Consider the following 26216-nt stretch of genomic DNA (forward strand, 5'->3'; position numbering starts at 1 on the left):
ATGTCTCTTTTAAACCAGTTATGGAACAGTGTGCCTTCCATGGCACACCTCCCCCCCCACACACCTCCCCCCAACATTCTAAATCAATTTTATGCACCATATTGTTATGTAGCATAGTAATATTATGCACCATTTGAAAGCTTGGACTTTTGGGAATACATATATGACAACCCTTTTCATGGACAATTTGTATGGTCCTTTACGTTGTCGGATTAATCAAACTATGTCTCATTTAAATTTGATAAAAAATGCCCCCCTCCCCCTCCTCCGCTTTTAGTGCTTCCCTACTTTCTAGCTGCAGTGCAGCTGCAGTTCAATTTTGGGTCTTTACATATTTACAGGAATCCCTTGAAATGGAATATTCACGTTGGTTTATCCAATATTAGTTGTGCAGATGTATAGTCCATCTTATACACACCCATTGAAGCAACAAAGAAAATGCAAAAAAAGAGACTTTTGTGTAATCATTCCATATTTTGTGTAGTCATTCTATATCAGAACCCCTGACATACATCCAAATAGTCTACAAGAAACCTCAGAGTGTTACCTTTCATTTGAGACCAGGATTATGCTTTTACACCAAGAGGTTGCCACACAGTAAGCCTTTTGTTGTCAGTATGCATTTTGGGAGCCCAAAAGTCATATGGGGAGTTTCCATATATAGGGCATTTTACAAAACACATGAGCATACCTTGGCAAATAATGGTCCAAAGCACTCTTTTTTTTATTCTATATTGATCTACTTTTGCACACAGACCAGGGCTCAGTTGTGTTTCTAAGTCATCTCAAGTGACCTAGAGGGCTGAAATGTGGTCAGTTCAGAGGTACTTGTTATCCGGCAGAAATATAAAACAGTATTCTAGCCTCTGTACCTCTGTGCCAGTACTTGAAATAGCTATTCTGATTGTTCCCTAAGAAATGACAAAATCTCAGCTTTCTAAAGAGACCAAGCATTTGATGGTAGGCCAAACTAGGTGGGAACAGTGGCCTCTGAAGTAGGCACAGTGCAATTTCGAGGGAGAAAAGTCTAAAAATGCCCATCCCATATTGGGGTTGAATACTTATATTTTAGGATATTTTAGTTTTAAATTAATTTACTTTTAATGTTTACAACAAGCGGACATATGTATGAAATGGCATAGTCAATGCTAAGAAGAAATTTAGTTGCCCTATACAAAAAACATAGTAGAAAACAAAATCATAATTACAATCATGAACAAGTTTGGGCACCCCTGCTAAAGTTGACTAAAACGGCTAGTAAAAATCATCTTTTGGAAATTAATCTTAATGCCTTAATTAAAAAACAAAAATAGTAGAAATCCAACCTTAAAGGAAACCGATTTTCTTTGTGAATGAACAATGTATCGTTAATAAATAAATGTTCCTACAGGGTGCATAAGTATGGGCACCCCTGTGTTAAATTCCCATAGAGGCAGGCAGATTTTTATTTTAAAAGGCCAGTTATTTCATGGACCCAAGATAATATGCATCCTGATAAAATTCCCTTGGCCTTTGGAATTAAAATAGCCCCACATCATCACATACCCTTCACCATACCTCGAGATTGGCATGGTTTTATTTCAGTTAGCCTAATAGCTGGTTTGATTTTCATTGAGAGATGATCATATGGAAAGTACCCCATGCCAATCTCTTGGTATGGTGAAGGGTATGCGATGATGACCTACACTGTCCTAAATATCAGGAAGAAAGTCAACCTTGATTAATCTCACAATTGCAAGAAAAAAATATTAAACTTGAGGACATACTACAAAGAAGCTCAGGTGAAATGTTTTAACTATGTATTTAGCTTCCTGATGAATATAGGACTAATTAAAATAATTTAGTTTTCTTTTTTGTTTTTGTTTGTTTTTTTGTTTTTTCCCATGCTTTTTTTTATTTTTTTATTGGTAATTCAAGTACAATAAGCATGGGCTATTTGTTTGCTTCATACTTGGAAAGGTTAGACTCAAGTGCCACACCCCAGTCCAGCTGGTGGCGGTAATGCATCATTAAAGTTAGTTGCCAACCGCCATAAAACCGAAAGAAGAGGAAGGAGGCAAACACGGCTGATTATTAGTTCCATAGTCAGAGCCCGTCTACGGACATTCTCTGGTTCAGTTTAGTTTATAAACGCCGAGCAGGTCGCCGCTGTCGTCGTCTTGGATCCTGGCCACAGGTGAGTTAGGCTATAGGCCTATGACATTTATGAGTTTTGATAGATAGGTCTACTCACAATGTAGATCTACTCCCTAATCGCAGACGTAACCGGAATGGAAAGTTGCATTGTTTTTATTGTTTTTTTTCCCGTTAGTGTCAAAGAAAGGCTAAAGAATGAATATTGTAATCATTTGCATTTGCATGTTCCCACTGTCTGGAAGCGCTTGCAATTTGGGCTACTTTGTGGGTAGTTTTTGAAGTAGCCTAGACTATTTGACTCCACTTGCATGGTTAACGTTTTATTTTATGGTTTTTCGTAGGTTTTACAAACTTAAGAATGAACTTTTTGTTGGAGACACTCCAGCTGATAGTATTGTCTGTCTATTACAATGTTGAGGCCATCATAAAATGCATTATCCCAACAAAGAAAAAAGATGTGACTGGAGAAATAGTCCTCATCACTGGCGCAGGCAGCGGGATTGGGAGACTGATGGCACTGGAGTTCGCTAGATTGGATGTGGCTCTTGTTTTATGGGATATTAGTCAAGAAGGTATGAAGGAGACTGCCCGTCTGACGAAGGAAAAAGGGGCCTCACGCGTTCACTACTACCTTTGTGACTGCAGCGACAAAAGTGAGGTGTATCGAGTCGCGAAACAGGTATACTGTACAAATCTACTGAGCAACTAGCTGAGTTCGTATTATGCATGTGTATCATGATGGTGGTCTGTTCCTAATACAAATGCTATATTTAGTCTACAGACAAATCCAAAGAGCAGTAGGCTAGGTTGTTCAACTCCCCAACTAGTACAGTACGCTGTGTTTGGAAAATAGGGTCCCGCTGGATTTTCATGTAAAAATTGATTTTTTGTTGTTGCATATTTTGCTAATATAGAGTCTGGAACAAGATTTTTTTTTGTCTTCAAATTTTCACGATCCATCTTTAGTGTTTTTTCTGTATGTTTTAAAATAAGCGATTATATCTAGTCCGAAGTGATTTAAAAATTTTCTTCAAATCAAATTGGTTGACAATTAATTCCACTTTTTGCACACAAAACCCCCGGATAATGTAGAAAGGTTGTTGGTTCTGAAACAATATCCATAGTTTTCAAACTTTGAGTGTCTGAAAAGTGTAAAAACACCTCCACCCTTGTTGCCTATGTCAAAAACGATTTCTTAATCTTTGCTTTTCTTGATGCTTTCCTTGACCTGCCATGTCATTCTATTGTCTACCTTAAGAGAAATTTGTCTTGGAAATGATATATAATAGTACAGGCAACACAGTAGCCTACACCACTAGGTGTCAAAGGCATGGATAGTTGAGTAACAGAAGGCAAAATTAACAAACAAAAGAATATAAGGTACAGACAAACCACGGATGGCCCTCTCACAGCCTGAACTAATACAAAAAACGAATAACTCAAGGGAAAACATTGCTCAAACACTAAACCATGTGCATTTACTCTCTTTAAAAGCAACGGGTTATCCACAGCCAACTGGCCGGGCATGCGAGAGAAGCAATGAAGTCTTAGAATTAAGAATAAAGCCATGTTCTTCCAACAACAACAACCACAAACTTTTCACAAACCAAAATTTTAAAATGACCGGCATTGTTCTCCCAGAGAGGAAGCTACGTATATCATCACCACCCACGGGTGGGCGTGTGCGCCAGCACTGCAGGTCAGCCTTTCCACATACACACCTGGCTTTAAAGTTCTCCATCCTGGTAGCATACCTATCTACTGCCAAGGCCTGAAGGGGACGGGGAGAATATTTACTTCTGCTACACTGGAGGAGAACTCATGTGAAACAGACTGTGGGGGGTGGAAGGGGTTTGCATGCTGTCCGGCAGTATTATGAGTGGAACGTCTTAAGGGGGCCCTCTTCCCCATACAGCCTGATCTTATAGTGTGTGCCAATTCGATAAAGACAATCCACAATTTCATACATGGGAGACACCCATGTATCCTGGATTTTGTGTCGACCGTGAAAATGGTTCTTGCAAAAGAGTTTACATGTACTATTTAGCAGACACTTCTTGACCAAAATCACTTACATTCTGTATGTCAGCTATATTACAAGGGATCACATTGTCCCCGGAGCAACTTAGAGTTAAGTGCCTTGCCCAAGGGCATAACAGTGAAAGCCGGGAAATGAACCGCCAACTTTCAGGCTACTGCACGCTAGCCCAGCTCCTTAACCACTACACTACCACTGCCCACTAGAAAAAGACTAGAGTGCCAGGTGGTAATATGGGTACAGTGTCAGGACCGCACACTGCAATCTTCCAGAAGAACTAAATTTATTGAGTTAAAAACATAACGCAACGTTTCGACCCACCAGGGTCTTAATCAGGCCTGATGGGTCAAAACGTTGCGTAATGTGTTATGTTTGCAGTGTGCAAAGTGTGCTGACTGCAGGTATTGGAGGGGATTGTTGTCAGTGTACACGGTTAACGTGTTGCCCATGATTGTAGGTTCCAAAGCTGTCAACAGGCTGGGGATGAACTAGGGAAATGTAAATGAGCGGAAGTACATAGACAGGCGGAGTCAGGGGGATGAACTGGGTGAGCTGCTGATGGTCTTGTTAGACAAAAGCTGCCTGTCAATCAGCAGCAGCCTCTGCATACTTGCAGGGAACTTCAGATGATTTGGGTGGGGATGATGATGAGTCAGATGAGATCAAGGGTGTTGTGGTGGGAGATTGGTTCCACTTCTCCATGCTCACAGTCTCCATTTGACTACTGAGGTCCTGGTGAGTTTGTCACAGATGCTTCACTTTGAGTCATTCCAGCAGTGTCCTTGTTATCTTTTTTCCGGTAACAAGGAGACTGGGGATTCAGGTGGGATATTGGCGAGTCAGCCTTTGGATGACTTTTAGGTTGGGAGTTGAACAAACTAACTCTCTGGATTTGTCTCCTAACATAGATAGGCTACCAGTCTTCTACAGCTTCCACAGCTATTGTAGATGGCAGTTTTTAGAGCCATTGAAGATGTTCTGATGCAGATGTTAATATCCAATGTAATATGGAAAAGACTAATGGTAAACCTGTGTGTTGATTAAGCATAATGTCCCTCCTAAGGTCATGCTTGTCAATTAAAGTTTGAATTTTCACCTAAAACATTGTTTTCATCATGTCTGTGTGGATGGAGCCTGAACGTAAATTAATTAGGCTTTTAATGTAAACAGGTCTGGCAACCTTTGGTTATCCCTTGCCTGGGATGGTTCTCAAAGGCCCATGCCCATATACACCTCAGATTGGGTGGGACATCTGAGTTTGGTAGAAGCCTACCTCTTAAGAGTGTACTGCAATGAAAAGCCTGCAGCTTCGATCATGTCCAACTTCTGTTTCAGGTTAAAAGAGAGGTTGGGGATGTCAGCATTCTCATTAACAATGCTGGAATTGTGACTGGCAAGAAATTTATGGATGCACCAGATTCTCTCATTGAAAAAACTCTTGAGGTCAACACAATGTCACACTTTTGGGTATGCCAAAGATCCTACTATTTGTTTTTCTTTTTTTTGTTTGTTGCTATACTTGGTATGGGATGCATTACATGAATCTTACTTTTACCTTGCATAAGGACTTAATTTACCATCATGCATTTCATTGTAAGGCCATCTTTAATTCATTGCTTTGTTCTTTTACTTTCAGACCTATAAAGCATTTCTTCCAGCAATGGTAGACAACAACCACGGGCATTTGGTCTGCATCTCTAGTTCTGCTGGCTTGATCGGTGTGAATGGGCTGGCAGGTAATGGTTGGGCAGCAGTTAAGGGTTTGGATTCACCTTTAGCAGCTCATGTCATTTCCCTGGTACTCTTCTTTTAGTCAAATGAACAACATGTTTGGCGACACAGTAGGCCTACCTGTTAGACTATACATATTGCTGACCTCAGCAAGAGGAATGCAGCAAACAGAAATGACTTCAGCACAAATAGAGGTGGAAGCTCACTGTGATTTATAATTTCAGGGAGTGGTCTGTAATGATTCTATTGCTAATATCTTCTGATGTAAAGGTCCAATTCAGGTACAATCTCTACAACATTCAAGTCACTAAAACAAATCTGGACTAATTGCTATATGAACTGCCTAGTTTTATGTTAGATCCAGGTCTTCAGGCTGCTTTTGAAATAATTTTTTAAAACATCACATTATATAAAGGAGTCTACCTTGTGAATGATGCTTTATTTGCATGCTAGCTTGTCAACAGCAAAAGATGTCAACAGCAACTGCTGATATTATGCTTGAACTTCCCCCGCTTTATCTGGGTATGATGTCAACCTCGAGCTGGCATTGTGGGTGAAATTGAGGACAACAAGAGGGGCTACCAGCTTGATGATGGAAAAGCAAATGTTTTTTGATTCTGTGTCAAGCCTGGTCACAACCTGTAAGCTTGAATGTTGCCTTATCTTGGCTTGGCTCAACAGTGGGTTTAGGGACCACGGCTCAGCCCTGCACTCTCCCGGACTCGAACCTGCAACTTGTTGCACATTGGATCATGGGTTGATAGCGCTAGCAAGTGAGATAAAACCCCAGGGTTCTAGCATCTCAGGCCATCCTTAAAAATATTTTTGTTTGCAGTAACAGCCAAAAAAAATTAAAAATGGGTCGGTAGGTAGGTCAATATTTTTTTTTTTCAAGATTCAAAGTAAAAAAAAAAGTTCAATTTTGGTCATGATTACGTAGGAATGAATTTACACAAATGTGCATATCGTGACGTAACTGACTGGGTCTTCAAACCGTGCCTTCAGGCGCACCATTGCAAACATCATTCTGATGCAGGTTATATAGACCAGCCTTTCTCAAACTTCTTTGACCTGAGGCCCGGTCATGGCAGACTTTTGGGTCATAGGGCTCATCTACATGTACCCAGAAAGAAGGCTACAATAGCTCTTGGCCACGTTATATTGAAATTTGACTATACAATACTCAATGCTATACAGTGTATTATACAGTCTCTGCTCTGTTTCTAAGGAAGTTCCAAAAAACAACGTCGTTCTATTAAGTTTCGTTAAATAAATAAATAGCCTTCCAACAGGTTGAAGCGGAGCTTTGATACCAACGTTATCGATTAGTTTCAGTTTCTCTCGCGCAGACGCGCATTGAATGAATGCTCATACCACCACTTAATTGTAGGGCTCCATGTTTAATGACATCGATAGCAGAAACGTTTGTTTTCTTTTTTCGTCGATCCGCGGTTTCTTGATCAACTGCGCAGCAAATTATCAGATGAAGCACCGGGCCTAATTTCACTCCACGACTCCGCGAACCAGCAGTCTCCATGTTGCGGACCCATATTTCGAGAAATGCTGAATAGACCACAACCAATTTCAATACTCCGACACGGTCACCGCTAGACTAGGGGGAGAAGGGATGAGAAAAGATCTGGCCACAGTTCTTCCAGAACTTCGTGCCAAGTAAAAGCGTTATCAGTTTGTGTGAATGAAACGAAGCGTAGGCCATATAGTGTGACATGCGTAAAACCAATGGTGTAGAGATGACGCCACAGTTTTTTTTTTTAAGTGAGCCACGTTTGCATGTAGGCAATTTATATTCACAATACTTGGGCCTACTAAAAGAAATATTATTTTATTGCATTTGTATTGGTTGTTTAGAGTAAAAAAAACAATCGGTCGGTATTAACGCAAGTTTACAACCGGCAAGTCGGTCGGACTAAAAGGGGAAAAAAATAAATATTTGGGTCGGTTCTAAATTGACAGGGTCGGTCGGGTTACGGCAAACGAAAATATTTTTAAGGATGGCCTCACTCAATAACAACTCACCCCGACCTGACCCCGCCGTAACGATCTGTGCCCGGACTCAAACATGTAACTTGCTGCACAGCTGATTGGAATTTGAGCTCCCTATCAAGTGAGCTAAAACCCCAGGGTGCTAGCATCGTTTACTAGCACGTCTCATAAGACTTTGGGAGGGAGGTTGCCTAACATACCTGCAAGTGCAACTTCTGCATTACACTCTGTCAGTATGGGATGTATATTGCCATGAGTAGAACTAAGACATGAACTCTTTCCTTCGTTTTTGTACCTTGTTTAGATTTGTTGTGGGCAATGGCAGATTAATAATGGCTTTAAAATTCAAGTGCAGTTTAAAATATGTTGTTAGGTATAGGTCTCCAAAATTGATTTTTACTACTTTACTTATTTACTTCAAGTTCAAGTCTTTCCTCTTTAATTTCAGATTACTGTGCTAGCAAATTTGCTGCCATTGGCTTTGCAGAGTCTGTTGCTCTGGAGCTGTTAGCCACAGGCAAAGATGGGGTAAAGACTACAATTGTGTGCCCTTACTTCATCAACACTGGCATGTTTGATGGGTGCAGTACCAAGTAAGTGCTTTTATCTCCAAGTTGATTTGCTACTTAAAGAATTGTGTGGGCTGATAATGTTACATGCTTCCATAGTTAATAAATTCTGAATATAATTATTGATCATGTTGATCAGATTGTATTTATACAACGACAATAGAAAACAGAGTAATTTAATAACATCTAGAAAATTGAGCATTTTTTGTAGTGTATGTCTCGTCTCCTCTCAGTGATTGTCTAACCCCTTGCTCACACCAGCTGCAAGAGACAGAAGCAAATTTTAAGCGACCATGGCGTTCATTTTTAATCAGACGCTTTTGTCGTTATACCACCAGATAGGCAAGGCCAACATGGACAAAAAGTCTTTTTAATGCAAATGTTGAGTGATTTGACAAGACTACTGCCAATCCAAGTGAAGGTAGCATGATGTTGACGTTGCTTGAAACTTAACTCGGAAAAAATTATCCAAAATGGCTGAGCTAGCTCATGGATGGCAATATTTTTTATGAAACAAATAATTTGGGAATTTGTGCCTTTATAATTTGCAAAAGGTAGGTGATGTATGATATATTTACTAGCCACCTACTTTGTGTTAGCATTTTAGCAAGCAACTACCCGCAAAGCACAGGCTTGTTTACAAACTTGTACGACTATTCCGCAGCAAGTTGCTGAAGTTATCACCCTCCTGTGTTGCTTGTCTAACTAAGGGGTAAAAAAGGTACACTACCTATAGATAAGATAAACCCAGATTGCCTTCCGTACACAAAGATGAGCTAAACTCAGATTTCCTTCTGTACCCACAGATGAGGTCTGCAGCCAGGCACTACTGGGATTTTCACCTGATTTTTGTAATTCACAGGTGGCCCACCCTCTTGCCAATCCTTGATCCTGTGTATGTAGCCAAGAATGTGGTGAATGCCATTTTAACTGAACAAAGTTACCTACTTTTGCCAAGGAGCATGAATCTATTAATGGCCTTAAAAAGGTAAGAAATGTACAGAACCCAGGAGATGTTACTGCAAGATTTTTTTGGTGTGTCTGTATCGAGAAAACGTGCACTCATTTTATTACATTTTGTGCTCGTTTTACTAAATAGTGATCTGTGCACATTTTACGAAATTGTACTCTCATTTTGTGCGCTCGTTTTACTAAATAGTGTGCTTGTTTAACTGAATTGTATGCTGGTTTTAGGAAATAGTGTGTAACGGATGCCAGCTAGCTTAGCTGTGCTTGTGGAACGTTGGTAAACCTCACTCTCCGACGCCTCAAGAGTGCTGCTGGCATGCGAGCCAGTAGCCTGGGCTATTGGCTATGGCAAGCCAAGAGTGCCACAATTACGTCTGGTTCTTGCACGTTTTAAGACAAACGGCGTTAATAACGGCGTTTTTACAGCTTTTACGCCGCTTTTTACGGCGCGATTAGAGGTGACGCCGTGAAATGCGCCGTTTTTTACGCCGTTCTGAAGCTATTCAAGAGTGGCGTATAATACGCCGTTGTGTGCATTCATTACGCCGTCTTTTACGCCGTATTTGTGTGCACAAAGCGGTGTCAAAGACGGCGTTTTCCTCATATGATAATTTCTCCTCCCTTGGCCCCTCCCACAGTCACTAAATTTGAACTGCTTTCGCCAAAACAGACGATACAATTCAGCACAGATCCCAATGCTGCAAAGTTGACTAACTTTTATGTAGTTTGCCATGTATTTTGTTTGGGTAGCCTAAAAACTACCCCCTGTATGCACTTTGCTGTCATTCTAAATGTGTCTGCGATGCACTGTTTCGTCTAATATACTTTTATCTTCGTTTAGATGAAGCACACCGTAATAATATTAGCCTACGGTGTGCTTCATCGAAACGAAGATGGGGGCTGTAGCCTATTGCCTTAATAATATTACGGTGTGCTTCATCGAAACGAAGAAAGTATTAGACGAAACAGTGCATGGCAGACACATTTAGAATAGCCTAGGCCTTTTATCTTTCGTTTTGCTGAACCACATCGTGCTTAAATCAATGACTCGTAAAAATAAGGGACTGTTCGTTATTTATTTAAGGGGAGCGTTAGTCAAAAAAGACGTGACCCTCCCTCGCCAGCAAGAATTTTTTCTATCACCCTCCTCCAAAGTGATTGAGAAAAAACGCATGACCCTCCCCAACAATTTATTGATGCCTTGGCCTACTGGGTCAATTGGGAGCTTGCTACCACTCCTTCCTTGAAATGCCTTGAAAAGGCTGTCGTTTGCACAATTTCAAAATAATCACCGGGACCGCAACATACCAACCTGTCAACTTTTTCCGGGATTATCACGTATTTGAACTTTTATCTCGCTGTCTTAGGGGGAGCTGCAGGGCCGTCGCGAACTTGACAGGTGCGAGGCCCTTTTCACTTAGCCTACGTGCATGAACTCATGCGATAGCCTACTTTACACGTACCTGTCGGTGCATTTTAATAGTAGGCTAATAGGCTACACCAGCTTGTCTAAGAGGGGGGATTGTATGGCCTATGCTAAACGCTATGTGTCAATGAGCAGAAACGCACTCGACATTCAAACTATTGATAAGATGTGCACTATGGAAACTGGTCTGTAGGCTAACATTGGACAAATAAATGACATTGACTCGCCATATCCTGACTCAGAATAAAAAAAACATTTTCTTGCTTACTTTGCCGCAAACTCAGCCATGAATTCATAGGCCTTTTTGAATTCATAGAAGGGCGAGCCTATAGTCTCTCCTGTGACATGGAGGTGCGCAAAGCTTCGTTCACCCGATGCCAGTCACTGATCGCAATTTAAAAGTTCGGGAAGGTTCATCTTTTTAAGTTTTAAGTGCAGTAGCCTAGGCATATCTGTCCCCTTTTTGAATTATATCTCGAGCATATTATGAGGTAGCTACAGTGCGTTATGTCCTGGGATTCGGACGCGCTCCAAAAGAAAAAAAACTTCGGGATAGATTTGTATAGATGGTTATGAGGAGCAATATGAGAGAAATTTGATGATCATTGTTTTGGGACGTTAAGCCTTTTCCATATGTGTCAGTGAAAGAGATTGAAGAAACATGCTGTCACGTCAGGTAACCTAAAGGTTCTTAGTGATTATGAGGAACAATATGAGAGAAATGTGGTGATCACTGATTGTTGTTTTAGGACATTAAGCCACGTTAAGCTTTTTGCTTAGGCTACAGGCGTTAATGAAGAATAAACGCTTAATGTCATGTTGTGCAAGGCCCATCAGATGCGAGGCCATGGACGACGGCCCAAATATTGCTGTTTTCATGAATACAAAAGTTGGGTGACCCTCCCTAGAATAAAAAAAAATGGTTGACCCTCCCCTCAACAAAGAATAAAAAGACATGACCGTCCCCTATTTTCCTCCGGTGGTCCATTCCATAAATACCTAACGGTCCCTAAACTGCAGGGGACTTTTATAGGGAGTCGAAGTGGACGGTCCAAATCCCGCTTTTTTATGAATTCGCCTACAGCCTCCAGTAGGCTACAGTTGCTGCAAATGTGTGATTATAGGCTCACTGGTGGTCAAATTTGACTGGTGGCCTTTTCCTTTCGTGGACATAATGCTGAATGCACTATTCACTGTCGTAGACGAAATAAATTTATTTATTTATCTTTGGTCAAAAGTAATTCAGTAATACGGAATGCACCCTATTTCAATTTAGTCCACAAAAGTATTGTGGTGTTACAGAAGGCATTCCGTCCACGCAATAAATAAATGCATAATAGAATCACGTACAATGCATTTCGTGCGTCAGCAGTTTACAGAATTAATTATATGTCACGATAATGTCATTACGTGGACGAAATGCATAATAGATTCAAGTAATCAGCTTTGTGACCTGCTACAATAGGCTACATTACGTGAGTCAGCAGTTTACGGAATGAATTATGTGTCACGATAATTTCATTAGGCCTACGTGGATGAAATGCCTAATAGAATCACAAAATCAGTTTTGTGACCTGCTACAATAGATTTCGTGAGTCAGCAGTTTACGTAATGAATTAGCCTACAGTGGGTCCCATTTAGAAGTGGCCACTTCATTATCTTCACTTCATAGCTATACTGTCGGGACCGCTGCATCGTTCCACATTCTTTCTCAGAGGTAGCCTGCCCAGTATTTTCTCTGCATGCCGACTTGTGCCTCTACTTCGCCCAAAATGCTTGATTTGTATTGCATTTTCCATATTTTCAGCTGAATTTCCATGTACAACATCAGCACTTTTGTTCAGTGAATGTTTTGTAAATTGCTTTACAATTACTGTCGGACATCACACATTTACATTCGAATTCACATTTAAAAAATGACTGCAAAACAAAATTAAGCGGGATTCGAACTTCCACTCAAAAGCCTTTCGACTCCATGGGCTATAGTGCATTAGGCCTATCCTACACTAACATTGCTGAGTTTTACGAGTCATTGATGTAATCAACCACTACGGTGTGGTTCAGCAAAACAAATGATAAATGGTGTTGTTCAGCGAAACGAAGATAAAAGTAGGCTAGGCCTATATAAATAGACGAAACAATGCATGGCAGACACATTTAGAATGACCGCAAAGTGCATACACAGTTTTTAGGCTACCCAAACAAAATGCATGGTAAACTACATACATATAGCAACATGAAGATCTGTGCTGTATTGGTATGGTCTGTTTGGGCGAAAGCAGTTCAAATTTACTGTCAGTGGGAGGGAACGAGTGGGGGGAAATTATCATAGGAAAACACGGTCTTTGATGCCGCTTTGTACACACACATACGGCGTAAAAGACGGCGTAATGAATGCATTTAACGGCGTTTTATACGGCACTCTTGAATAGTTTCTGAACGCCGTCTTTGACGCCGCTTTGTGCACACACATACGGCGTAAAAGACGGCGTAATGAATGCACACAACGGCGTATTATACGCCACTCTTGAATAGCTCCAGAACGGCGTAAAAAACGGCGCATTTTCACACATTTTACGGCGCATTTCACGGCGTCACCTCTAATCGCGCCGCAAAAAGCGGCGTAAAAGCTGTAAAAACGCTGTTATTAACGCCGTTTGTGTCTTAAAACGTGCAAGAACCAGACGTAATTGTGGCACTCTTTGCTTGCCATAGTGGTGCTGCTGTTCGCGGATTTGAGTCCGGGCCTGTGCAGGAATGAATCGCTCAGGTTCAACACAACGCTGGTTACATAGTGCACTCTTTTTCGAAAATATTGTACTCATTTAATTAATTGTGAGCTTGTTTCACCAAATTAAAACGAGACCACTGTTTTTAGTAAATTGTATAATTTAAGAAAAAGAGCCCACTATTTAATAAAATTACACATTTTCTCGATATGCAACAAAAACATCTTGGACCTCCCGGGCGCCGTAAAATTGCCCTTTATTACCTGTGTATTATTTTGATTCTCTGGCAAAAGAGAAAAGTATAGGTTGGTGATATAGCCTCACATTGTGCTGATGTTTCATTACCTCACTGATTGTTAAAGTGATGTGCCGTTCTCTTGTTTTAGTGGTGTAGCGTTCTCTTATTCTAGTGGTGTGGCGTTCTCTTATTCTAGTGGTGTGGCGTTCTCTTGTTCTAGTGGTGTGGCGTTCTCTTAGTGGTGTAGCGTTCTCTTATTCTAGTGGTGTAGCGTTCTCTTGTTCAAGTGGTGTGGCGTTCTCTTGTTCTAGTGGTGTGGCGTTCTCTTAGTGGTGTAGCGTTCTCTTATTCTAGTGGTGTGTGCGTTCTCTTAGTGGTGTAGCGTTCTCTTGTTCTAGTGGTGTGGCGTTCTCTTAGTGGTGTAGCGTTCTCTTATTCTAGTGGCGTGGTGTCCTCTTATTCTAGTGGTGTCCTCTTGTTCTAGTGGTGTGGCGTCCTCTTGTTCTAGTGGTGTGGTGTCCTCTTGCGATTTGTGAATTCTCTTGTTCTCTTGCTCTAGTGGTGTGGCGTCCTCTTGTTCTAGTGGTGTGGCGTCCTCTTGTTCTAGTGGTGTGGTGTCCTCTTGCGATTTGTGAATTCTCTTGTTCTCTTGCTCTAGTGGTGTGGCGTTCTCTTGTTCTAGTGGTGTGGCGTCCTCTTGTTCTAGTGGTGTGGTGTCCTCTTGCGATTTGTGAATTCTCTTGTTCTCTTGCTCTAGAGGTGTGGCGTTCTCTTGTTCTAGTGGTGTGGCGTTCTCTTGTTCTAGTGGTGTGGTGTCCTCTTGCGATTTGTGAATTCTCTTGTTCTCTTGTTCTAGTGGTGTGGCGTTCTCTTGTTCTAGTGGTGTGGCGTTCTCTTGTTCTAGTGGTGTGGCGTTCTCTTGTTCTAGTGGTGTGGCGTCCTCTTGTTCTAGTGGTGTGGTGTCCTCTTGCGATTTGTGAATTCTCTTGTTCTCTTGTTCTAGTGGTGTGGCGTTCTCTTGTTCTAGTGGTGTGGCGTTCTCTTGTTCTAGTGGTGTGGCGTTCTCTTGTTCTAGTGGTGTGGCGTTCTCTTGTTCTAGTGGTGTGGCGTTCTCTTATTCTTAGTATCTTAGTAATATTCTTAGGGCATTTGACTGATTTGATTTAAAAATGAAGAGAGTGCCAGCCAGTGGTTTTGAGTTGGACTACTTTGGTTTGTATACCTTAACAAAGTTTAAGCTCTCAAATCTAATCCAATTCACTTTGTCAAATTCCACAAACTAGTGCAGTGCCTGTTCAAACATGCCATTCCTGTAGAAAACCCATAGCCCAATTACATGCCCGCAGGGATGCCTGCTTTAGAATTAGGATTGGGGGGGGGGGGCGACACCATTCCAGCTAAGCATTCAATAATGAATACTGAATATTATATTAAAATATATAAGCCTATAATTAATGTGCAGTGAAAAGAATTTAGGCATGGCTGCATGGGACATTTTTACAGTACCTATAAAAAGTCTTCAGCCCCATGCTAAAGTTGACTAAAAAGAGGAATATATATATATATATATATATATATATATATATATATATATATATATATATATATATATATATATATATATATATATATATATATATATATATATATATATATATATATATATATAAAACAAAATCATCTTTTGGAAATCTTAATGCCTTAATTTTAAAAAAAAAATGAGGAAAAACCCAACCTTTTAAGGACACCAATTTTCTTTGTGAATGAATAATGTATCGTAAATAAATAAACATTCTTCGTTAAAATACAGGGTGTATATGTATTCATACCCCTATGTTAAATTCTCATGGAAGCAGGCAGAAGTGAAGTGATCTCAGCAAGGAAGTGAAGTGATCTCAGCAAGGCTTTCGCGTATCAACACCAAACTCGGTACAGGGTGTCCGTATCCAATTAGGAGGAGGCTCAATAAATTTGATGACTTTTGACCTATAGGTGGCACTATAATTATTAAAATTACGTTTTAGCCTGTAACGGGTCATGTGTTTGGAATTAAAGCATTTTAGTGATATCTGTTAATACCTTGAGAGGTCCTTAGGCCGACACAAGCCAACATGTGACGTCAACATAATTGATTCGACCACCATATTGGATTTCACCAAAAACATTTAAAAGGTATCAAAGGTCATAAAGTGTCTCCGATTTTCATGAAACTTGATGCAGATGATCGTCAGACCATGACTCATAAACGCATTGCTTTTTGGAGACATATTCAAAACTTGTTGCCTGTGACGACCAATCACGTTTGGCGGCAAAGCCGCCAAACAGGAAGTGAAGTGATCTCAGCAAGGCTTTCGCGTATCAACACCAAACTCAGTACAGGATCTCAGGACCCAATTAGGAGGAGGCTCAATAAATTTGACTTTTGACCTAGAGGTGGCGCTTGGAAGGCCAGTTATTTCCATGGATCCAGTGTACTATACATCCCGATAAGGTTCCCTTGGTCTTTGGAATTAAGATAAGAGAACCCCACGTCACATACCCTTCAACAAACCTAGAGATTGGAATGGTTTTATTTCAGTTAGCCTAGTAGCTGGTTTGATTTGCATTGAGAGATTATTGTATGGAAATTTCCCCATGCCAATCATGAGATATGGTAAAGGGTATGTGATGATGATCCATGAAATAACTGCCTGCCTCTATGGGAATTTAACATAGGGATACTTATGCACCCTGTATTTTAATGAAGAGCCTTTATTTATTTGCGATACATTCATTCACAAAGAAAATTGGTGTCCTTAAAGGTTGGGGTTTTCCTCTTTTTTTTTTTTTTTTTAATTGAGGCATTAAGATCCATTTCCAAAAGATGATTTTTGTTTTATATATATTCCTCTTTTTAGTCAACTTTAGCATGGGGCTGAATACTTTTTATAGGTACTGTACTCCTTTCGGGGTGTACAAACAATGATCAGAATGCCTCAGTTAATGATTGGGCTCATTGGGGACACAGTGAATGAGAAGGCTTCACCTCCCTTATGTTTGTTTGGAATTGATTAATGTTTAATCCAGCTGTTCAAAGGTTAGGGTGCAATTGCAACATGCAGTGGGTGAAACGTGCATGCTAAAAAGTATTTTAATTTAAGTTTAATGTCTATTCTGACATTCTCAAGGTGTAGGAAAAAACTTGGACATATTTAGTCTTCATAGATACATTATTGCACAAATTAAGTGATAAAATTATTAAAAACACAATTCTGTAGGCTACAATACAATACCACCAAGTTTCATTAAAAAGTGGGTAGTAGTTTTCATGTAGTCCTGTTAAGACAAACAAAAAAAGCCAAATGTGCCATTTTATGTCTGATCTCTGCCTCAGGGAGCTCCGATATTTCCATGGCCAAATGTAACCATTTACAACGAGTCTGAAAGTGGGCCTAGGGTCAAGTTTATTTATATAGCGCATTTCATACACAGAAGTCATTCAATGTGCTTTACATAAACAAAACCAACCAATAATAGCAAATAAAAACATAGAAGAGCAATGTAGTCAAATAATAGTTCAAAAGGTAAAGATCATAATAAAAAGAAAACATAAAACACACAAGGTAAAATCATTTAAAAATAAAGAATAATTACTAAGCAAAAAAAAACAAAGGCAAAAGGAGTAAAAAAGTAATAAAAGACAAGGTTATTATCAAGGCAGATTCAGAATTTGTAACTCATCGCAGTTAGCAGAAAGCAACTGAGAACAGTTTGGTCTTAAGTCTTTAAATTGGCTACAGTTGGGGCCTTTTTGATGTCATCCGAAAGTTGGTTCCAGTTGGTTTAGTTCTAACAGTAGGTTTTACTAACAGGTTTTTCACCTGGGACCTGAGAGGACGAGAAGGTGTGTACTGCTGAAGCATGCCTGATGGGTATTTAGGTCCTGCTCCATTTACTGATTTATAAACAAGCAATAGTACAATGTCAATTCTGTGACTGAGCTGTTTAATAGTCTTTTTAGGAAGGCCTGTGAACAGTCCATTGCAGTAGTCAACCCTGCTGGAGATAAATGCATGCATGAAAGTCATGCTTTGACGTCAGCCCTTTAAGTTTGGCAATATTTTTAAGGTGGTGAAAAGCTGATTTAGTTATCGCTTTCATGTGGCTGTTGAAATTTAGATCACTGTCAATTAATACACCAAGATTTTTAACAGTATCCTTTGCCTTCAACCCTTTTGTGTCAAGGAGAGTGGCAACCCTAAGTCTTTCCTCCTTTTTACCAAATATAAATACTATATAAATATTAAATTAAAATAATAAATATTTTTTCTTTGTTCAGCTGAAGAAGGTTTTGAGACATCCAGGTGTTGATTTGTTCTACTGTATACACTGACACATATATTCTAATGTGTCTAATAATGATAAGAGGACCATAGTCGTTTGGTGACGGAGCTAAGTAAATTTGTGTGTCATCTGCATAGCTATATGATATTACATCAAATTATTTTAGATGATTAATCCAAGTGGGAGCATAGAGGTTGAATAATAGTGGCCCCAAGATCGACCCCTGGGGAACACCACAGGTCAAGGACGTTGGTGTTGAGGTACAGTTTCCGATGGCAACAAAGAAGCTCCTTTCTTGTAGATATGATTTTAGCCAGTGGATAACTACAGTATGCCTGGAAATCCAACCCAGTGTTCTAGTCTGTGTACTAAAATATTATGATCAACTGTGTCAAATGCTGCACAGTAGCACTAGGACTGATGTTTTACCTGAATCTGTGTTGAGGCGTATGTCATTGAAAACTAATGATGGCTGTTTCAGTGCTGTGATTTGCCCGAAAACCAGACTGAAAGTAATCAAAATACCCATTTGATGGTAGGAAGGTGGTTAATTGATTAAAGACTACTTTTTCAATAATTTTCCCAATAAAAGGTAGATTGGATATGGGCCTGTAATTGTTTAGCATGGAGGCATCCAGATTATTCTTCTTGAGTAGAGGCTTTACAACAGCTGGGTAAATATTTTGAGCTGCTCAGTGATGAGTGTTTATGAAGTTTTTCCTTTGTTGCATATAGATAATTTCTTCTTGATTATTAGCACGAAAACAAACAAGACCAAATATTCGGGTTCCAGGCGGGGATCGCGCAGCTATCGCTGAGACCCGCCCCTTTAGTTGGGATAAGGTAATCATTGCAGCCTCACAGATAGCAGAAGGACACCGTACATGTGACGGAGTACATGTGCAAGTGAAATTCTTTAAAAGCAATCAGTCATTTGCATTAGTCAGCATGTAAGAATTGAACATTGAATGTATTTTTGAAAAAAAATATATTGATGGCACATAACCTCATAGCATGACTAACGGCACTTCTGCCATTCTCTGAGCGGCCTTCTCTAGGCCCTAGAGAAGGCGGTCTAGGCGATTACTGACCTAGCAACTTTGTAGTTGATAGTATATTTTATATTTTTACTACCATATTTCTCTTAAGACTCAATCAGGACGATGCAAGATCAGGATCCAGGCTTTATTCTTTTCAATGAGGGGCCAGTGGCCCTCAAGGGAGAGAAGTACATGTTTGTTTCACCCCATCATGGATTTCACCAGATTCTCAGTATTCTCTGACTTCTCTGCCTATACAGAAACAGTCTACCATATTTAAAGTTACAGACAAAGAGAAGGAGTGACCTCTAGGTCCAACCCAGTTTGAATATGCAATAGAAAGGGAGGATGAGGATTAGGCCTTCATCAGGTCTGGTCAGCTTCTATTGTCTTTTAATTAAAAACTACCCCCTTTCCTGGGAAGTCCCTCAGAGGCCTGGACACATGCTGTTCTACAAACATTAACATTTCACACCTGATAGGCAAAAGGCTATAGACAGGCAAAAGACAGGCTTTCATTGAATTCAAGGATAAACAAAGGATGCTTGCATAGGACAAGGACAGGAGAAATACAGTAGACTATAAAGCTTATTCACAATTCTTTCATAGTTTCGGGTAGGAAACTGCCCCTTTGGCTATCCCCTTAAACTGCCTTTAAGGGATAGCCTTCACAGTGTATATTCAGGTGAATTAAATATGTTGGCATAACATGAGGGATAGATAGCCTAGAAATCTATACGCGCCCCTAGCGGCAGCAAATTACATTTGCTGCCAGGGCTAGTCTAGCAACTCTCCGTTGGCTTGTGAGCTCCAGAAATCAACTTAATCAGGCCAATGAAATCGTGCATAGAGTCGTTAGGTGGGCTTAACATAATGATTGATGGCAGAGTTGCAACGGTTTGGCTTGAATTCCCTGCTACTTGAAAACAAATAAGATGGATGTTGCTGCTGGCGAACAGTGTGACACGAGTTAAGCTTTTATTAAGTTGGCAAACGTTTGAACTAGCCAACTAGCTCCGCTGGTGGGAAACGCATGGGACTCATAGCGCTGCCGCTGTCCTATTGCGTGCAGAGGGAATTTGAAAGACAACTGATTATCCCGCCCCTTGGACTGAGCACTGCAAACGGTGAGTGCCCAGACCCTACATTTTAATGTGGGTCTGGCTCGTCAGGCTAAGGGATAGATGTATTTCTTTACAAAAGAAATATCTAATAATAATGGATTGAAAAGAGGTAATAATAGACCAGACATGATTTGAATAGATATAAGAAAATGGACAACATATCCACATCAGTCCCCATCAACACAACCGTTTTTCACAGGTCAAGATTATATCGATACGGCGCCATCTACGGGTTTTTACTTTTTTTGTCTAGGTCCCAAATATAAGACGACACCACTTTCAGACATATTTTGAGAAACTCGTCTTGCATATTTGAAAAAAAAAAAAACGTGTTATATACGGGCCAATACGGTAATTCAAGTAAATTGGGCTTAAGTAGAAAATGAGGTTTCATATGGAGGGGCTTTTAGCATATGGAAATGAGATTGCAATTCAGGAAATTGCTTTGTTTCAATTCATTTGTACAAGGTTATATGGTCAGAATATGCCCATTTTCTATTTTTAAAGCTATAATCTGTAGCCTTAGTGGCAAGGTTGCTGAATTGTAACTAATTGAATACCACTCCATTTCCAAGCATATGGGATAACTACCCCTAGTAGTTAAATAGGCCTCTAGTGGCATGGAAGGCCCTCTGTACAGACGGTGTTTTGGTTTGTCCTTTTTGGGCTACCATAGCAAAATAATGATGTGGGACCCACTTGTGTAGATATGAATGGCTTATCTTTAGCTAATCATTGAAAATGCATTTTTTAATGAATACTGTTTTGAATACTATATTCCATTTCTGGTCATAGATTGCCTTAAATGCCACACTAACTGTAGCTTTAAAGGTTACGGTCTCTCCAGTACTACCTATTGTGACAGGAATGTGTCATAAATTCTGTTTTTATTATTTTTTTAAAGCTCTCTGGAATGGAAACGGGCTGCTCTCTGGGGACGATATATTGGGCCTTATAAGTCCTTCTGGTCACCAAAAATACCACTGAAACATTCTGCCTGTGAAAAGAATGTGTTCAAAATCACAAGTTTCAAAGTGAAATCTGTTCATTGAATATTATGCTCGTCTGTCATATAATTGCATAATGGGAGAGTTATGGGGGGGAAATCCCTTACAATGCATTGGACCTATTTATCTGTGTAACTTAAATGACCATTACATCTGCTGTTGTTCATGGCTGGAACGTTTTTAGTCTTGAGCTGGTTTAGCTTGTGTCTTAACAGACAGTGTACAAAAATAAAGATGTTGTATTTTTGTTAAATGCATAGTGTTCATGTTCTCTAGGACAAACGTGCATTAAAGGGGAACTATGCAGTTTGTTTAGCTTAATTTACCTTAACTTTGCAGCTTCATTATTGTTTTTGGAATAGTTATATGAGTTTTTCTGGGGCGAATGGTGGTCGTCTCGCTTCCCCCTAGCATCTTTGAGCAGAACTTGGGCCAGCGGTCTCCGAGACAGAAAGTCTCACAGCCTCGCAATGTAACGAATTGCTTTACTGCACTACACACGCACCTGCTAGAACAAGGTAGCGATATAGTTTCTCAGACATTAGTCATGGCAGATCCAAATCAATCGTATCAATCAATAAATCTTGTAAACAAAGCTTTTAAATGCAGTTGTTTACTCAATTTCAAAGAAATACACGTACATGCTAGTGTTCTGTCAAGTTATGCTACTTTGTCGAGATGAGCTACCATAGCGCAAATCAATAGCTTTTTTGATGAATATGCCACTGTTCTACGAGCTGAAATGCTTCTACCAGCCACACACTATCCAATGTTTGATAAAAGAATTTTCGGTGGTACATGACCGCAGTAGGTAACACATACGGAGAGGTGAAATAAACAATCCAGAATATGTCTTTTTTTGTTCTTAGCTTAGTGATTTTAATTGACGTGAAATATAAAATATTGTACGTTGAGGTAACACAAAATTACACTAAGTGTACTTCTTCTAACAGTGGATTGACAGAACACCGGATTAGCAATTGTACTTCCAACAGTGGATTGACAGAACACCGGATTAGCAATTGTACTTCCAACAGTGGATTGACAGAACACCGGATTAGCAATTGTATTTCCGTGCCTGGGTTTTAGGGACATTTGATATGGGCTTCAATGGCCTCTTGGCCAGAAGCTTTAGAAGAATTTTTAATAGTGTGCATTTTGATCTGAAACTGTGAAGTAACCCTTACTTATGCAGTTCTTTAATTACGGTCCTGCTCAGTACAAGGTTATAAAGAGACACCTGTTGTTGAGTGGGTACCAAGAGGAGATTTGGCTGAATGAAATGGCTACTTTATTTCAGACCTGTACAGTCAGTTGAGTGGGTTTAGGCAGACTAATTAAATGTTCCTGTTTATAAATGGGAAGGAGTCTTCTATTATTCAAATATTGCTGAACAGGTGTAGAAAATGTAAAGAGATGGGTTTTCATAATTATGTAGTCAGTCTCCCACTTTAAATGTCCTTTTAAGGCGTGATGGCTTTAGCTTAGCAGGGGTATGATTGACACCAGGACCAAAAGCATACCAAGGATGGTCAGTAACCATACATATATATTATATGAGGACAGAAAGCAAAGAAAAGAACACTGGCCCTATTTTCATTGCATGCAGAAAGATGGCCACTGTTTCTGGAAAGCAACATATCACAGGGTTCCTATGCAGTATGGAAAACCTGGAAAAGTATGGAATTTGATTTTAGTAATTTCCAGGTCTGGATAAGTATGGAAAAAAGAAACAAGGGTATGGAGTAATATTATATCATATATATTGTGTTTCCAGACTATTGCATTTGCAGTACTAATCACTTCACTCAGGTCATAATGAACCATTCCTACTGTTGTGTAGCTTAACTGTCAGTCCCCATCGTCAAAATACAACTAAAAATGACCCAGCTAAATGGATGAATATTAAGTGTCATTTTTTTAATTCACTTCAGTTGTCCATACCTTTGTTTTCACCGAGTTATCCCAAACCAGATGTGGCCGCAATGTCGAGAATATGGTCAGAAAAATCTACCGAGAAGTTTGGAAATTTGAGTATGGAAAAAGTATGGAATTTTGAAATGGAAAATGTGTAGGAACCCTGATATCAGTGTTAGTAAATCAGAATAGTAGTGTTTTCTTGATGCAATTACCCTGTACCATACTAATGTGTGGATTTATTCCCTGTACCATACTAACATGTGGATTTATTCCCTGTACCATACTAACATGTGGATTTATTCCCTGTACCATACTAACATGTGGATTTATTCTCATAAGTGTTCAAACTCTTAGTCATTACACTGCAAGATGCATATTATTATAACTTAACTGGAGTACACAGGTAATTATTTGAATTCTCATTAGGAATTTTTAGGAAGGCATCTAACTCTATATAAGGTCTACTGTAAGAGGTGATGTATGTCAGAGTGAAAAGCAAGGGATAAGGTTGAGAGAATAGTCTATAGATCTATGTGACCAAATTAGGTCAAGACAGATCTGGGGAAGAACGCAAGAACCTATCTGCATCATTGAAAGTGTCTGGGAAGACACTAATAACAAAGGTTGCTAAGGAAAGAAAAGCCCCACTGTCATAAACATTTGCTCAAATTGTTGAAGATGTAAAAAACAAAATATGAGAATTTAATTGAAAAACAAGACATTTCTATGAACCTGATCCTCAAGAAATAGAGCTGTGTTCTAAATTATCCCATTGTCATGCACACCATCAGACAGTGACAGTGGACTTTGATCAATTAAAAATAATGAAGTTCTAAACTCTGCTGTCTCTTGATGTGACACTTGCGATGCATTTCTATTGCAGGTTTACCACTGGTGTCTGTGCGTAAGCATGGTCAGGGATGTGCTAGACGATAAATACGATAAATAAACTATAATCGTGTGTGTGTGTTTATGCATAGGATTTGGTGATGCACAACTGGCCCTGATAAAAAATAAATAAACTGATATATTGTCATACCTCGAAATGAGGTATGACAAATAACAGTCTAATCAGCTTTTTAAGGAAACATGATATGCAGGTTCCCTTTTCAGAACCTTCTATTTTTCGACTTCCAGGGGCATAACCAACAGTGACATTAAACTTGAATTGGCGCATTCATCTCTTACCAAATCGTTTAAGAAGTACAGCAACACACATTTCTTGTACACAAAGGTTTTAAATGCAGTTGTTTACTCAATGCCAAAGAAAATACACATCCCCAGGTTTTTGGTGATTCAGAATTGGACGTCAATGGGATCCGTTCTGACAAACCTGCAGGTTTGTCTGGGTTCACACGAGCTAGTGGAATGTATAATTAGTATACCTAATTATACCTAATATAGTCTTTTGGAGTACATGCTGGAGAAGTTTTAATATTTTTCTTTGTTAGTCAGATTCTGACTGTGATTTTATACATCTGTCCTCAGCTTTTTACCATCCAAGCAAAGTGTCATCTTGGGAAAGTACCTGGGTGCCTTTAATTTCATGGACACATTCCAAGGACACCAGAAGAAACGGAATTAAAGCTCCAAATGGACACCTTTTATCAATCAAAATACGGTGGGGGAAATAAGTATTGAATGCATCTTTTTTTTTCAGTAAGTATATTTCCAATGAGACTATTCACATAAATGTTCACCAAACATTAGTATTAACTCAGGAAATACACACATATAAATAAATCCAAACATTAAAGTCCATAAGTAATGTTATGTGTAATAAAGTGAAATGTGAAAAAAGTATTGAGCACACTAAGAAAAAGCAGTACATCAAGGCTAGGAAATAAAAGGAACCAGCTGAAATCTATTAGTAGTTAGAATGTAATTATACCTCCTATCTGTGCAAATCTACTGATGGGTAAAAGCAAAGAGCTCTCCCAAGACCTTTGCAACCTTATTGTTGCAAAACATATCAATGGAACTGGTTACAGATGTTTTTCAAAACTTCAGAATCTTCCAGTAAGCCCCTTTGAGACCGTTATCTGCAAGTGAAAGGAACATTACTGCATCATCAACTGGCCACACACAGAAGCTCCTCACAAGATTTCTGACCAGAGAGTCAGAAGAATAGTCGGAAGAGTAGCCCAGGACCCAAGGACCACTCACAGAAAGCTCCAGAAAGACTTGGAGGCAGCAGGTACAATTGTCACAGAGAAAATCATAGGCAATGCGCTCCATCACCATAGCCTTTATGCACTCTATCTAGCCTTTATTTTTATTTTTTATTCTTTATTAAGTATTTAAGAAATTTCAGTTTGAGCATTCAATGCTTTTTCCTGTGTCATTCCACTTTATTACACATAACTTTACAGTGCCTATAAAAAATATTCACGCACCTTGGATATGTCCCCTTTTACTGCAATTTTGGGCAGGAGTGAGTTCAGTGCCAAGTTTGATGATGTTTTGATACGAAATTCAAAAGATATTGTTATAAATATTAAAAGAAGTACATCAAGCTGTAGCCGCTGTGTCTGTGCGTTTGTGTGTTATTCACATATCTGTCCTGCTCTAGGTAGATTTGCACATTTGCTATTTTCCTTAATCATTCCTTAATGATGGATTTCACTGAACTCCAAAGGATGTTAAATTTTTTTGTATCCATACATCCCCTCACTTATGCCTGTCGATAACCTTTTCTCTGAGTTGTTTGCAGTGTTCTTTTGTTTTCATGGTGGAATTATAGCCAGACATACTGATTGACCAGTGACTGGACCTTCCAAACGCAGGTGTCTATATATTACTATACTATACACATTCACTGCACTCAGGTGATCCCTCTATCACTAATTGTGAGACTATTAGCACCAATTGGCTGGACTGTTGTTGATTTAGGTCAGTCACTTTAAGGGAGTGTTCATCACTTATTTTGCATTATATATTTGTAACATTACTTTGTAGAAAT

General features: G+C 39.5%; 1 protein-coding gene across 3 annotated transcripts; it reads left to right on the forward strand.

Moving 5' to 3' along the window:
- Positions 1–2051: 2051 nt before the first annotated feature.
- sdr16c5a (short chain dehydrogenase/reductase family 16C, member 5a) lies at positions 2052–25592 on the forward strand. Of its 3 annotated transcripts, XR_006032709.1 has the most exons (8): positions 2052–2176; positions 2478–2815; positions 5510–5641; positions 5811–5910; positions 8358–8502; positions 9341–9466; positions 24743–24913; positions 25265–25592. XR_006032709.1 is itself a non-coding variant. In XM_042097172.1 (7 exons), exons 2-7 carry the CDS (start codon positions 2495–2497, stop codon positions 24837–24839), a joined length of 921 nt encoding a protein of 306 aa, XP_041953106.1. In that variant the 5' UTR covers positions 2052–2176; positions 2478–2494; the 3' UTR covers positions 24840–25592. The 3 variants fall into 3 exon arrangements, 2 of the variants coding, with proteins under 2 accessions (XP_041953106.1, XP_041953097.1); XM_042097172.1 differs by having other exon boundaries at positions 24743–25592; XM_042097163.1 differs by lacking the exons at positions 24743–24913; positions 25265–25592 and adding an exon at positions 21232–21606.
- Positions 25593–26216: the final 624 nt, after the last annotated feature.

The sequence above is a fragment of the Alosa sapidissima genome, chromosome 1, assembly GCF_018492685.1.
Source record: "Alosa sapidissima isolate fAloSap1 chromosome 1, fAloSap1.pri, whole genome shotgun sequence".
Classification (NCBI taxonomy): domain Eukaryota; kingdom Metazoa; phylum Chordata; class Actinopteri; order Clupeiformes; family Clupeidae; genus Alosa; species Alosa sapidissima.

What these genes read in the sequence shown, in the direction of transcription:
- sdr16c5a (XM_042097163.1), top strand. Translation starts at nt 2,495, where the DNA reads ATGAACTTTTTGTTGGAGACACTCCAGCTGATAGTATTGTCTGTCTAT. An exon ending in TTTGATGGGTGCAGTACCAA is followed by an intron (nt 8,503 to 9,340) that starts GTAAGTGCTTTT and finishes TGTAATTCACAG; the next exon opens with GTGGCCCACCCTCTTGCCAA. An exon ending in CTATTAATGGCCTTAAAAAG is followed by an intron (nt 9,467 to 21,231) that starts GTAAGAAATGTA and finishes ATTTTTTTAAAG; the next exon opens with CTCTCTGGAATGGAAACGGG.